The sequence below is a fragment of the Cherax quadricarinatus genome, chromosome 17, assembly GCF_038502225.1.
Source record: "Cherax quadricarinatus isolate ZL_2023a chromosome 17, ASM3850222v1, whole genome shotgun sequence".
NCBI lineage: Eukaryota > Metazoa > Arthropoda > Malacostraca > Decapoda > Parastacidae > Cherax > Cherax quadricarinatus.
Window position 1 is genome coordinate 37,796,847 of NC_091308.1, and position 13,375 is coordinate 37,810,221.

Sequence of the window (13,375 nt, forward strand, 5' to 3'; positions counted from 1 at the left end):
TCTGTCATTTCAGCAAAGCCTTCAACACAGGAGGGATGTGGGTGGCCTTACTGTTATGTACAAGGCCAATATTGTCAAAGTACCATACTTGGCTCCACTTCGAGGACAGTGTGAAACTAGCCTGTATACCACATGACAGGTAGAAAGCAGCAGCTTCACTCTGGCTGTACCTTTCTCTAAAACATCACCTGACCACAGCATTCTGAATCTGACTATAAATACTCGTGTACCTTCCACCCCAGGTAGATCTGTTTGTGACTTGAAAAAGCCCACTGTATGGGTGAAACGTTGTCAATAAAGGATCACATTATACTGTGTATGTGTTTATATTTCCACCCCCTGAATGGGAAACAATGTTTATAAATAATGTACATATTTTTTTTTTTTTAACACACCGGCCGTATCCCACCGAGGCGGGGTGGCCCAAAAGGAAAAACAAAAGTTTCTCCTTTAACATTTAGTAATATATACAGGAGAAGGGGTTACTAGCCCCTTGCTCCTGGCATTTTAGTCGCCTCTTACAACACGCATGGCTTACGGAGGAAGAATTCTGTTCCACTTCCCCATGGAGGTAAGAGGAAATAAACAAGAACAAGAACTAGTAAGAAAATAGAAGAAAACCCAGCGGGGTGTGTATATATATATATGCTTGTACATGTATGTGTAGTGTGACCTAAGTGTAAGTAGAAGTAGCAAGACGTACCTGAAACCTTGCGTGTTTGTGAGACAGAAAAATGGACACCAGCAATCCTACCATCATGTAAAACAATTACAGGCTTTCGTTTTACACTCACTTGGCAGGACGGTAGTACCTCCCTGGGCGGTTGCTGTCTACCAACCTACTACCATAATGTACATATATATATTGTAATTATGATGTATATTATCTTTCATATAGTTTTATATGGATGATATTTTCAGCACTAGCTAAACTGAAAATATCTTGCTTTATATAATTATTTGACTTAGCTTATGTCATTAGGTAGGATGTAACATTTATACTTTATTCTGTGCTCATTGTTCAAGTGTTGATTAGCTGCCCGCATTGGCAAACTACCTTGTTAACTACCATCTCGCTTGTTTGTGTCAGCCTGTACCTCCCTCTGTGCTGGAGTAGCTGGGCAAGTCACGTGATCAGTAGCATGATCACACCTGAGATTGGAAACTGTCTTGCCTTCATCTCTCCTCTACTGGTCCTTGTTCGACCAACATCTCTCTCTCTCTCTTGTTGTTTGTTCGTTATTTAGACTCTGTTTTAGTACAGCATGATTTCAGTGGTGAGATGAAACATACTCCTTGTAACTCTGTTCACAGAGCATAGTTCAGACTTAGTGATTTTCGACATTTTGCTGAGGTTGTGTGTCACACTGACACTTATGATACCCCAGGTCCTCAGCTATAGCTTCTGACCTAATTTTTTCTGGCAACTACGCACAGTCGTAGTTGAGGATTTGGTTATGCTGAACTTAGATTCAGTATTAAGGGAGTTTTATGACTTTTACAGAGGATCTGCTGTTGGTCCTCAGATAGGGTCATTATTTTGTCTCCTTGTTCCTGACGCTGTGCTGCTGCTTTTGATATTATTGTTGTTCAGCAAATCGTTTGCCATGCTGTTCAAGCTAGCTGTTCTGATACCCAGGTTGGTCAAGAAGTTAGATTATTTGAGGACATTTAGTCAGTCACTATTTGAGTCGAATCTTGAGACATAGCAAACTTCTTGGAGCACATACACACATTCTCACACACACACGTTTGTACATACTAGTACATATAGTGGAACCCCGAGTTTCAGTCGTAATCCATTCCACGAGCTAGGCCTAAACCTGAAACGGCCGAAAGTCGAAGCAATATTTCCCATAAGAAATAATGTTAATACGTACAATTAATCCATTCCAGACTCATAAAAATATTCACAAAAAATACACATTTTAAAGAATAAATACGTATAGTTTAACATACATATAGTACTTAACCCTTTGAGGGTTTTCGTCGTACTAGTACGTCTTACGCGTAGGGGTTTTTGACGTACTAGTACGCATAAATTCTAGCGGCCTCAAATCTAGTGGGAGAAAGCTGGTAGGCCTTCATATGAAAGAATGGGTCTATGTGGTCAGTGTGCACAGTCTAAAAAAAATCCTGCAGCACACAGTGCATAATGAGAAAAAAAAAAACTTTGACCATTTTTTTGGAATAAATCAGCGACTTTGCAGTGTATTTTCGTATGGTATTTATTGTTGTATTCTAGTTTTCTTGGTCTCATTTTATAGAATGGAAGACATATTACAGAAATTGAGATGATTTTGGCTGGTTTTACAATGAAAGGTGCCTTGAAATTGAGCTCAAAGTAGCAGAAATGTTCAATTTTTACCAAACTTCAAAAGTAAACAAATCGTGCCAAGCGTGCAATACACGTCAACTGGTGAGTCTAATATTCTTTCACAAGTGCACCAATAATATTTATACCATTTTTTACACTAATGCAGTAGTCTGCATAACAGTAAATCTTATATTTTTTGTGAGAATAAAAATTTAAAATGGAAAGCAAAAGAATATAAGAGGGGCCTTGAGACGTGACTAATGACTAGAGGAAATGTCATTTTAGTGCCAGGAATGTCTTTCTTGTTTATTCTGGACCCTATTCGGAAATTGGCATCTTTTGAAATTTGTGTGAAATTGGCAAAATTGCTAAATTCTGACCACTGTACTGGATAGTTGAATTTCATAAATGGGTGGTTTCTTGCACCCATTCGATAGAAAAAATGGAGTTCTAGCGAAATATTCATGTTTTTTGTCGACTAGTACAGCGAAATTGGCCGAAAATGGGGCTCAAAGTGGGCAAAATCGCCGATGCGTAAACATCGCCGAGACCGCTAACTTTGCGAGAGCATAATTTCGTAAGTTTTCTATCAAATTTCAAACTTTTGGTGTCTTTATGATCGGGAAAAGATTTTCTATCTTTTCATAAGAGAAAATAATTTTTTTTTTTTTTAAATTTGGCCGACCCTGAGAACGAGTTTCGGAGAGGGCCTGTCGACCCTCAAAGGGTTAAAACATACATACATATAGTATTAAATGAGTAATACAATACATAAATAAACACTTAAAATCACATTTAACCCTTTCAGGGTCCAAGGCCCAAATCTGGAGTCACGCACCAGTGTCCAAGAATTTTCAAAAAAAAAATTTGTTATTTTTTCTTATGAAATAGTAGAGAATCTTTTTGTGAAGGTAATAAAACAAAAAGTACGAAATTTGGTGGAAAATTGACGAAATTATGCTCTCGCGAATTTTGATGTGTCAGCGATATTTACGAATCGGCGATTTTGCCGATTTTGACTCCCATTTTGGGCCAATTACATTATTCCAGTCAACCAAATTCTTAGCTATTTCACTAGTATTACTTCTATTCTATCGATTGAGCACAAGAAATCGCCAAGTCAACTGTTTCAACTACAAAATAAAGTGATCGGAAATTGTTAATTTGGCCATTTTAACACAAAGTTCAAAATATTCCAATTTCAAAATAGGGTCCAGAATGAACAATGTAAGCATTCCTGGCACTAAACTAACATTTCCTCTGTTCATTAGTTATGTTTTGAGGCTTTACAAATAAATTCCATTTTGATTTTTTATTCACATAATGAATTTTTATTCACACCAAAAAATAGAAGATTTACTGTTATGCAATACTGTAATAATTGTATAAATATCATCAACATATTTGTGAATGTATATTAGACCCACCAGCTGATGTGTATTAGACGTGTGAGGTCGTTTGTTTACTCTTGAATATCGGCAAAAATTTAACATTTCTGCTACTTTGAGCTCGGTTTCAAGCCATTTCCAGTGCTAAAACCAATCAAAATCATCTCTATTTCTGTAATATGTCTTCCATTCTATCAAATGAGACCAAGAAATCGGAAATACAACTATAAAAAACACACGAAAAAACACTGCAAAGTTGCTGTTTTAATCGAAAAATCATGATTTCATTTTTTTTCTCTCATTATACACAGTGTGCTGCAGGATCTGTTTTATGTGGTGCACACATACCACATAGATGTATTCTCTCATATTTAGGCCCAAATGTACCACTCACAGTTTATCAGAGTGAGCTGAGCTCATGGCGTAGATCTACGGTTTGGACCCTGAACATAAAGCCGTAGATCTACGGGACGGACCCTGAAAGGGTTAAAATCATATTTACGTACCTTTATTGAAGATTCTTGTTGGTATCTGGAAGATAGGGAGGAGGGGAGAGAGAGGACTTATTATTGCCTCAACTACTGCCTCCACCACTGCCTCAACCACTGCCTTCACCACTGCCTTCACCACTGCCTCCACCACTGCCTCAACCCCTGCCTTCACCACTGCCTTCACCACTGCCTCAACCACTGCCTCTACCACTGCCTCAACCCCTGCCTTCACCACTGCCTTCACCACTGCCTCTACCACTGCCTCAATCACTGTTTCAACCACTGCCTCCACCACTACCTCCACCACTGCCTCAACCACTGCCTCAACCACTGCCTCACCACGACACCTGCGTGTCGTGAGCCAGTCTAGCTTTGTTTATCCTCCTGCGTGGGGAGGCGCGCAGGCATGGGCAGGCGGACAGGTCTGGTATGTTGGCCGAAACATGGGGCAACAGCTGAAACTTGGGACAAAATTTAGCCAAAAAAAGTGGTCGAAACTCGAAGCGGCCAATACTCAGGGCGGCTGAAACTTGGGGTTCCACTGTACACATCATGTTTATTATTGCTGAGAGTGTACCAGATGGTACTTAAGAGCCATAAAGATATGAAATGTGCCTTCAGCATTATTATACTGTATAACTTACTTCTGCAATACGAGAGAAGTGTAGGAACTTATATCCAATATTATATTAAGCATTTACTTTGATATTGTCCACCTAAACAACTTTAACTTTCTTAATAAACATATCTTAATTTTAATTTCGATTAGTTAGTATCCTATCAGTTGTGATCCTAAAATACAATTCAACTGTAACGGATAACTGGACCAGTATACTGACTACTAGTTACAAAATCCCAGTAACAGGCTGAATGCTAGAAGGGCAGACCTTTCTAGTATTCTCTGGAAATGTCTATGCTTGATAGATATCATATTTTTTGTAACACTACCTACCTAGTTACACCAATAATGTTTGGAGAGAAATCAACTCAAACTGAGTCAACATCTGGTTTCTTCTAGGCCATAGAAATGGAAGTCAGATAAACGCAACATTATTTTTTCCATGTTTTTCACTCCATAAGCTGTGGAAATCATTGGCAGCACAGTTTTCAGAAACATAACCCATGCAAATTATGAATGTTTATGGTAATTTCATATAAATTCTGAATTTCAGATACTTTTCTAAGTTTAGAAATACATTTAAATACAAAATTTAAAAGAATTCTAAATGAAAAATGTTTTTATTTTATTTATTAACACATCGGCTGATTCCCACCAAGGCAGGGTGGCCTGAAAAAGAAAAACTGTCTTGCCAGAGGGGTACTTTACACTACAGTTTATAAAACTGCAACCTTAACATCCCTCCTTCAGAGTGTAGACACTGTACTTCCCATCTCCAGGACTCATGTCCGGCCTGCCGGTTTCCCTGAATCCCTTCATAGATGTTACTTTGCTCACACTCCAACGGCACATCAAGTATTAAAAACCAATCATCTCCATTCACTCCTAACAAATACGCTCATGCATGCTTGCTGGAAGTCCAAACCCCCTCACATACAAAAACCTCCTTTACCCCCTCCTTTCAACCTTTCCTAGGCCAACCCCTACCCCGCCTTCCCTCCACTACAGGTTTATACACTCTTGAAGTCATTCTGTTTCGTTCCATTCTCTCTACATGTCTGAACCACCTCAACAACTCTTCCTCAGCCCTATGGACAGCAGTTTTGGCAATCCTGCACCTCCTCCTAACTTCCAAACTATGAATTCTTTGCATTATATTCACACCACACATTGCCCTCAGACATGACATCTCCACTGCCTCCAGCCTTCTCCTCACTGCAACAATCATTACCCATGTTTCACACCCATATAAGTGTTGGTAAAACTATACTCTCATATATTCCCCTCTTTGCTTCTAAGAACAAAGTTCTTTGTCTCCACAGACTCGTAAGTGCACCGCCAGGGAATACAATAACAGGTTCTAATTGAGTGAAAAAAGTAAACCTGTTACACAAAATGAGTATTTTATCCAAGGGATAATAATAGGCAAATTTTATATTTGGTAGATAACCGAAGGGTTTCCCTTTCTCCATCTGAGTAAAATACAATAAAACTTCTCAATGAATTTTGGCAATTACAGACAAAAAGAAAATGATGTCCTTCTTGTAACATCACAAAGCCATTACGAAACAGTCAACTAGAAACAGACAGTAATCCTGACAACTCTCAGTTTTCAGATGTTAGTAATTAACTCTACAGTTCTAGTAAAATTCTGAAATTTACTGCTCTGTGAGGAGGAGTACTGCAACATCTTTTGTAAATAAACTAATTAATAAACATGTTTCCTTTATACTAATGTTTAATTTAAGTTTCCAGCAGTCCATGGTGACCTCTGTTGGTCCCATAGAATAAACATCTTGGTAAAGCCTAGGAACCAAGGCTGCCAGTATATCAGTGTTGTACCTTGATATTTAGATATGTTACTAACAAGTATGAAGAATAATCACTATTTTTGTCTATTTAGACTGATTAATGTTTTAATGTTTACCCTTTACTTTCAATTTAATTTATCCATGAAGATACATTACTGTGCTGTAAATCCTTAGTTTAATGGATTTTGGATTTTATGGATGAAATCTGTTGTCCAGCTGAAGTCCAGAAACAATGGGCAAAGCTTGTTAAATCCAGAATTAACAGACAATCACCCTTAATGACAGCCTCTCAACCTATTAGTCCATTAAACTGAGGTTTCACTACTTAAAAAAAAATATGTATGAGCTAAGGAAATCAGTAAACATTAAAAATAAAATGTTCCCTCACCAGGGTTTTTTGGTGACTGTCATCATGGTTGACTTTAACCACAGAACCAGAGATTTCACCATTTGGACTCTCCTCTTCCTGTTAAGTTAAAGTTATAATTTGATATGCAGCATCATGGCATTGAAAGAATAAGCATCTCATATTTTTAAATATTAAAAAATATTCAAGACTTATGTGGTATATATATAGGGAATTATCATCACAACAAATAAAAAAAAATAAGATTCACCTCACTCTCCTCTTCATTATTCATCAGCTCAGTCAAGTTAACTGTAAGATTCTTTATTGTCCCTGGAGCTGTTGATGTAGTAGTGATAGTATTCTGACCATCATCTTTAATTTCTATTCTTCCACTCAGCTTAGCCACAACCCTATCCAGAGGGTTAGACTTCCTATTTCTGGGAGCTCCTTCCAGCTCTAATTTCCGATCTTCCTGTGGTTTGATTTCATTTTTCTTCACATTTTCATTAATTTTTTTAATGGGTGGAGCTTTCTGTACATTAACTGTTTTATCTGCAATTGTCCCACTTGAAACTGTAGTGGACTGAGCTGAGTTGACTTGAGGATTTAGCAATTTAGGCTTTCCTGTCTGAGATTCCTGTTTATTTGGTGCATTACTCACTGATGGCTGAGTTACAGTTAATTTGGCTGTACTTTGGAAATCCTCTAATGGCACTTGACTGGTTGGTGGTCCTTTAATATTTTGCTTTGGTTGTTTTTCTATAGTCTTCTGATTATTACCTTGGTTAGATTTTTCTGTTGCATTTGTTTTAATCTCTTCTTTCTGCTTCCTGAAATCCTTGAGAGGGTCATGGCTGTCACTGATAACTTTTGGTGTAGACTTGACCAAATTTTCATTAGCCCATGGGTCAGGACCATGAGGTAGAGAGCTAAGCTTCTGTGGAGGCAGTTTTGAGTTCACTGGCAACAAGTCTGAAGCATCACTTATCATGAAACCATTGCCTGCATTGTCATCGTCAATAACACCACGAGCTCTAAGGATTGCTTCTTCTTCCTGCAAGAGTGAGTAAAATATATATACAGTGGACCCCCGCTTAACGATCACCTCCAAATGCGACCAATTATGTAAGTGTATTTATGTAAGTGCGTTTGTACGTGTATGTTTGGGGGTCTGAAATGGACTAATCTACTTCACAATATTCCTTATGGGAAAAAATTCGGTCAGTACTGGCACCTGAACATACTACTGGAATGAAAAAAGTTCGTTAACCGGGGGTCCACTGTATATATATACAGTATGTATATATATATATATTTTTTTTTTTTTCAACAAGTCGGCCGTCTCCCACCGAGGCAGGGTGACCCAAAAAAGAAAGAAAATCCCCAAAAAGAAAATACTTTCATCATTCAACACTTTCACCACACTCGCACATTATCACTGTTTTTGCAGAGGTGCTCAGAATACAACAGTCTAGAAGCATACACATATAAAGATACACAACATATCCCTCCAAACTGCCAATATCCCAAACCCCTCCTTTAAAGTGCAGGCATTGTACTTCCCATTTCCAGGACTCAAGTCCGACTATATGAAAATAACCGGTTTCCCTGAATCCCTTCACTAAATATTACCCTGCTCACACTCCAACAGATCGTCAGGTCCCAAGTACCATTCGTCTCCATTCACTTCTATCTAACACGCTCACGCACGCTTGCTGGAAGTCCAAGCCCCTCGCCCACAAAACCTCCTTTACCCCCTCTCTCCAACCTCTTCGAGGATGACCCCTACCCCGCCTTCCTTCCCCTATAGATTTATATGCTTTCCATGTCATTCTACTTTGATCCATTCTCTCTAAATGACCAAACCACCTCAAGAACCCCTCTTCTGCCCTCTGACTAATACTTTTATTAACTCCACACCTTTTCCTAATTTCCACACTCCGAATTTTCTTCATAATATTTACACCACACATTGCCCTTAAACAGGACATCTCCACTGCCTCCAACCGTCTCCTCGCTGCTGCATTTACCACCCAAGCTTCACACCCATATAAAAGTGTTGGTACTACTATACTTATATACATTCCCTTCTTTGCCTCCATAGATAACGTTTTTTGACTCCACATATACCTCAATGCACCACTCACCTTTTTTCCCTCATCAATTCTATGATTAACCTCATCCTTCATAAATCCATCCGCCGACACGTCAACTCCCAAGTATCTGAAAACATTCACTTCTTCCATACTCCTCCTCCCCAATTTGATATCCAATTTTTCTTTATCTAAATCATTTGACACCCTCATCACCTTACTCTTTTCTATGTTCACTTTCAGCTTTCTACCTTTACACATATTCCCAAACTCATCCACTAACCTTTGCAATTTTTCTTTAGAATCTCCCATAAGCACAGTATCATCAGCAAAAAGTAACTGTGTCAATTCCCATTTTGAATTTGATTCCCCAAAATTTAATCCCATCCCTCTCCTGAACACCCTAGCATTTACTTCCTTTACAACCCCATCTATAAATATATTAAACAACCATGGTGACATTACACATCCCTGTCTAAGACCTACTTTTACCGGGAAATAGTCTCCCTCTCTTCTACACACCCTAACCTGAGCCTCACTATCCTCATAAAAACTCTTTACAGCATTTAATAACTTACAACCTATTCCATATACTTGCAACATCTGCCACATTGCTCCTCTATCCACTCTATCATATGCCTTTTCTAAATCCATAAATGCAATAAAAACTTCCCTACCTTTATCTAAATACTGTTCACATATATGTTTCAATGTAAACACTTTATCTACACATCCCCTACCCACTCTGAAACCTCCTTGCTCATCCGCAATCCTACATTCTGTCTTACCTCTAATTCTTTCAATTATAACCCTACCGTACACTTTTCCTGGTATACTCAGTAAGCTTATTCCTCTATAATTTTTACAGTCTCTTTTGTCCCCTTTCCCTTTATATAAAGGGACTATACATGCTCTCCGCCAATCCCTAGGTACCTTCCCCTCTTTCATACATTTATTGAACAAAAGTACCAACCACTCCAACACTATATCTCCCCCTGCTTTTAACATTTCTGTCATGATCCCATCAGTTCCAGCTGCTTTACCCCTTTTCATTTTACGTAATGCCTCACGTACCTCCCCCACACTTACATTCTGCTCTTCTTCACTCCTAAAAGATGGTATACCTCCCTGACAAGTGCATGAAATTACTGCCTCTGTTTCTTCCTTAACATATATATATAAATATATATAAATATATATATATATATAAATATATATAAATATATATATATATATATATATATGACAGGGTGGATAGGGGGGCAATGTGGCAGATGTTGCAAGTGTATGGTGTAGGAGGTAGGTTACTGAAAGCAGTGAAGAGTTTTTACGAGGATAGTGAGGCTCAAGTTAGAGTATGTAGGAAAGAGGGAAATTTTTTCCCAGTAAAAGTAGGCCTTAGACAAGGATGTGTGATGTCACCGTGGTTGTTTAATATATTTATAGATGGGGTTGTAAGAGAAGTAAATGCGAGGGTCTTGGCAAGAGGCGTGGAGTTAAAAGATAAAGAATCACACACAAAGTGGGAGTTGTCACAGCTGCTCTTTGCTGATGACACTGTGCTCTTGGGAGATTCTGAAGAGAAGCTGCAGAGATTGGTGGATGAATTTGGTAGGGTGTGCAAAAGAAGAAAATTAAAGGTGAATACAGGAAAGAGTAAGGTTATGAGGATAACAAAAAGATTAGATGATGAAAGATTGAATATCAGATTGGAGGGAGAGAGTATGGAGGAGGTGAACGTATTCAGATATTTGGGAGTGGACGTGTCAGCGGATGGGTCTATGAAAGATGAGGTGAATCATAGAATTGATGAGGGAAAAAGAGTGAGTGGTGCACTTAGGAGTCTGTGGAGACAAAGAACTTTGTCCTTGGAGGCAAAGAGGGGAATGTATGAGAGTATAGTTTTACCAACGCTCTTATATGGGTGTGAAGCGTGGGTGATGAATGTTGCAGCGAGGAGAAGGCTGGAGGCAGTGGAGATGTCATGTCTGAGGGCAATGTGTGGTGTGAATATAATGCAGAGAATTCGTAGTTTGGAAGTTAGGAGGAGGTGCGGGATTACCAAAACTGTTGTCCAGAGGGCTGAGGAAGGGTTGTTGAGGTGGTTCGGACATGTAGAGAGAATGGAGCGAAACAGAATGACTTCAAGAGTGTATCAGTCTGTAGTGGAAGGAAGGCGGGGTAGGGGTCGGCCTAGGAAGGGTTGGAGGGAGGGGGTAAAGGAGGTTTTGTGTGCGAGGGGCTTGGACTTCCAGCAGGCATGCGTGAGCGTGTTTGATAGGAGTTAATGGAGACAAATGGTTTTTAATACTTGACGTGCTGTTGGAGTGTGAGCAAAGTAACATTTATGAAGGGATTCAGGGAAACCGGCAGGCCGGACTTGAGTCCTGGAGATGGGAAGTACAGTGCCTGCACTCTGAAGGAGGGGTGTTAATGTTGCAGTTTAAAAACTGTAGTGTAAAGCACCCTTCTGGCAAGACAGTGATGGAGTGAATGATGGTGAAAGTTTTTCTTTTTCGGGCCACCCTGCCTTGGTGGGAATCGGCCAGTGTGATAATAAAATAAAAATAAAATGTATATATATGTGTATATATATATATATATATATATATATATATATATATATATATTATATATGTATATATATATATATATATATATATTTATATATATATATATATATATATATATATATATATATATATATTTTTTTTTTTTTCAACAAGTCGGCCGTCTCCCACCGAGGCAGGGTGACCCAAAAAAAGAAAGAAAATCCTCAAAAAGAAAATACTTTCATCATCATTCAACACAATATATTATGAGAGGTTTTTACAAAGCAGAAGTGTTATAAGAAGAGCAGAGTATATGGAGAGTAAAAGAAAGGTAAAGAGAGTGGTGAGAGAGTGCAAAAGGAGAGCAGATGATAGAGTGGGAGAGGCACTGTCAAGAAATTTTAATGAAAATAAGAAAAAATTTTGGAGTGAGTTAAACAAGTTAAGAAAGCCTAGGGAAAATATGGATTTGTCAGTTAAAAACAGAGTAGGGGAGTTAGTAGATGGGGAGATGGAGGTATTAGGTAGATGGCGAGAATATTTTGAGGAACTTTTAAATGTTAAGGAAGAAACAGAGGCAGTAATTTCATGCACTGGTCAGGGAGGTATACCATCTTTTAGGAGTGAAGAAGAGCAGAATGTAAGTGTGGGGGATGTACGTGAGGCATTACGTAAAATGAAAGGGGGTAAAGCAGCTGGAACTGATGGGATCATGACAGAAATGTTAAAAGCAGGGGGGGATATAGTGTTGGAGTGGTTGGTACTTTTGTTTAATAAATGTATGAAAGAGGGGAAGGTACCTAGGGATTGGCAGAGAGCATGTATAGTCCCTTTATATAAAGGGAAAGGGGATAAAAGAGACTGTAAAAATTATAGAGGAATAAGCTTACTGAGTATACCAGGAAAAGTGTACGGTAGGGTTATAATTGAAAGAATTAGAGGTAAGACAGAATGTAGGATTGCGGATGAGCAAGGAGGTTTTAGAGTGGGTAGGGGATGTGTAGATCAGGTGTTTACATTGAAGCATATATGTGAACAGTATTTAGATAAAGATAGGGAAGTTTTTATTGCATTTATGGATTTAGAAAAGGCATATGATAGAGTGGATAGAGGAGCAATGTGGCAGATGTTGCAAGTATATGGAATAGGTGGTAAGTTATTAAATGCTGTAAAGAGTTTTTATGAGGATAGTGAGGCTCAGGTTAGGGTGTGTAGAAGAGAGGGAGACTACTTCCCGGTAAAAGTAGGTCTTAGACAGGGATGTGTAATGTCACCATGGTTGTTTAATATATTTATAGATGGGGTTGTAAAGGAAGTAAATGCTAGGGTGTTTGGGAGAGGGGTGGGATTAAATTATGGGGAATCAAATTCAAAATGGGAATTGACACAGTTACTTTTTGCTGATGATACTGTGCTTATGGGAGATTCTAAAGAAAAATTGCAAAGGTTAGTGGATGAGTTTGGGAATGTGTGTAAAGGTAGAAAGTTGAAAGTGAACATAGAAAAGAGTAAGGTGATGAGGGTGTCAAATGATTTAGATAAAGAAAAATTGGATATCAAATTGGGGAGGAGGAGTATGGAAGAAGTGAATGTTTTCAGATACTTGGGAGTTGACGTGTCGGCGGATGGATTTATGAAGGATGAGGTTAATCATAGAATTGATGAGGGAAAAAAGGTGAGTGGTGCGTTGAGGTATATGTGGAGTCAAAAAACGTTATCTATGGAGGCAAAGAAGGGAATGTATGAAAGTATAGT

At 38.6% G+C, this 13,375-nt stretch overlaps 1 protein-coding gene across 2 annotated transcripts in view; it reads right to left on the minus strand.

Annotated features, from left to right (window-relative positions):
- Positions 1 to 13,375, minus strand: part of LOC128686288 (centrosomal protein of 164 kDa) — a 273,426-nt gene that overhangs the window by 62,174 nt on the left and 197,877 nt on the right. For both annotated transcript variants that reach the window (XR_011392109.1, XM_070085949.1), the window contains exons 8-9: positions 7,244 to 8,029; positions 7,015 to 7,092 (exon numbers count right to left, since the gene is read on the minus strand). Coding sequence is in view for 1 of the 2 variants with exons in the window: in XM_070085949.1 (XP_069942050.1) it covers positions 7,015 to 7,092; positions 7,244 to 8,029 (864 nt within the window). In the remaining variant the exon portion in view is untranslated. The remainder of the gene's footprint in view (positions 1 to 7,014; positions 7,093 to 7,243; positions 8,030 to 13,375) is intronic.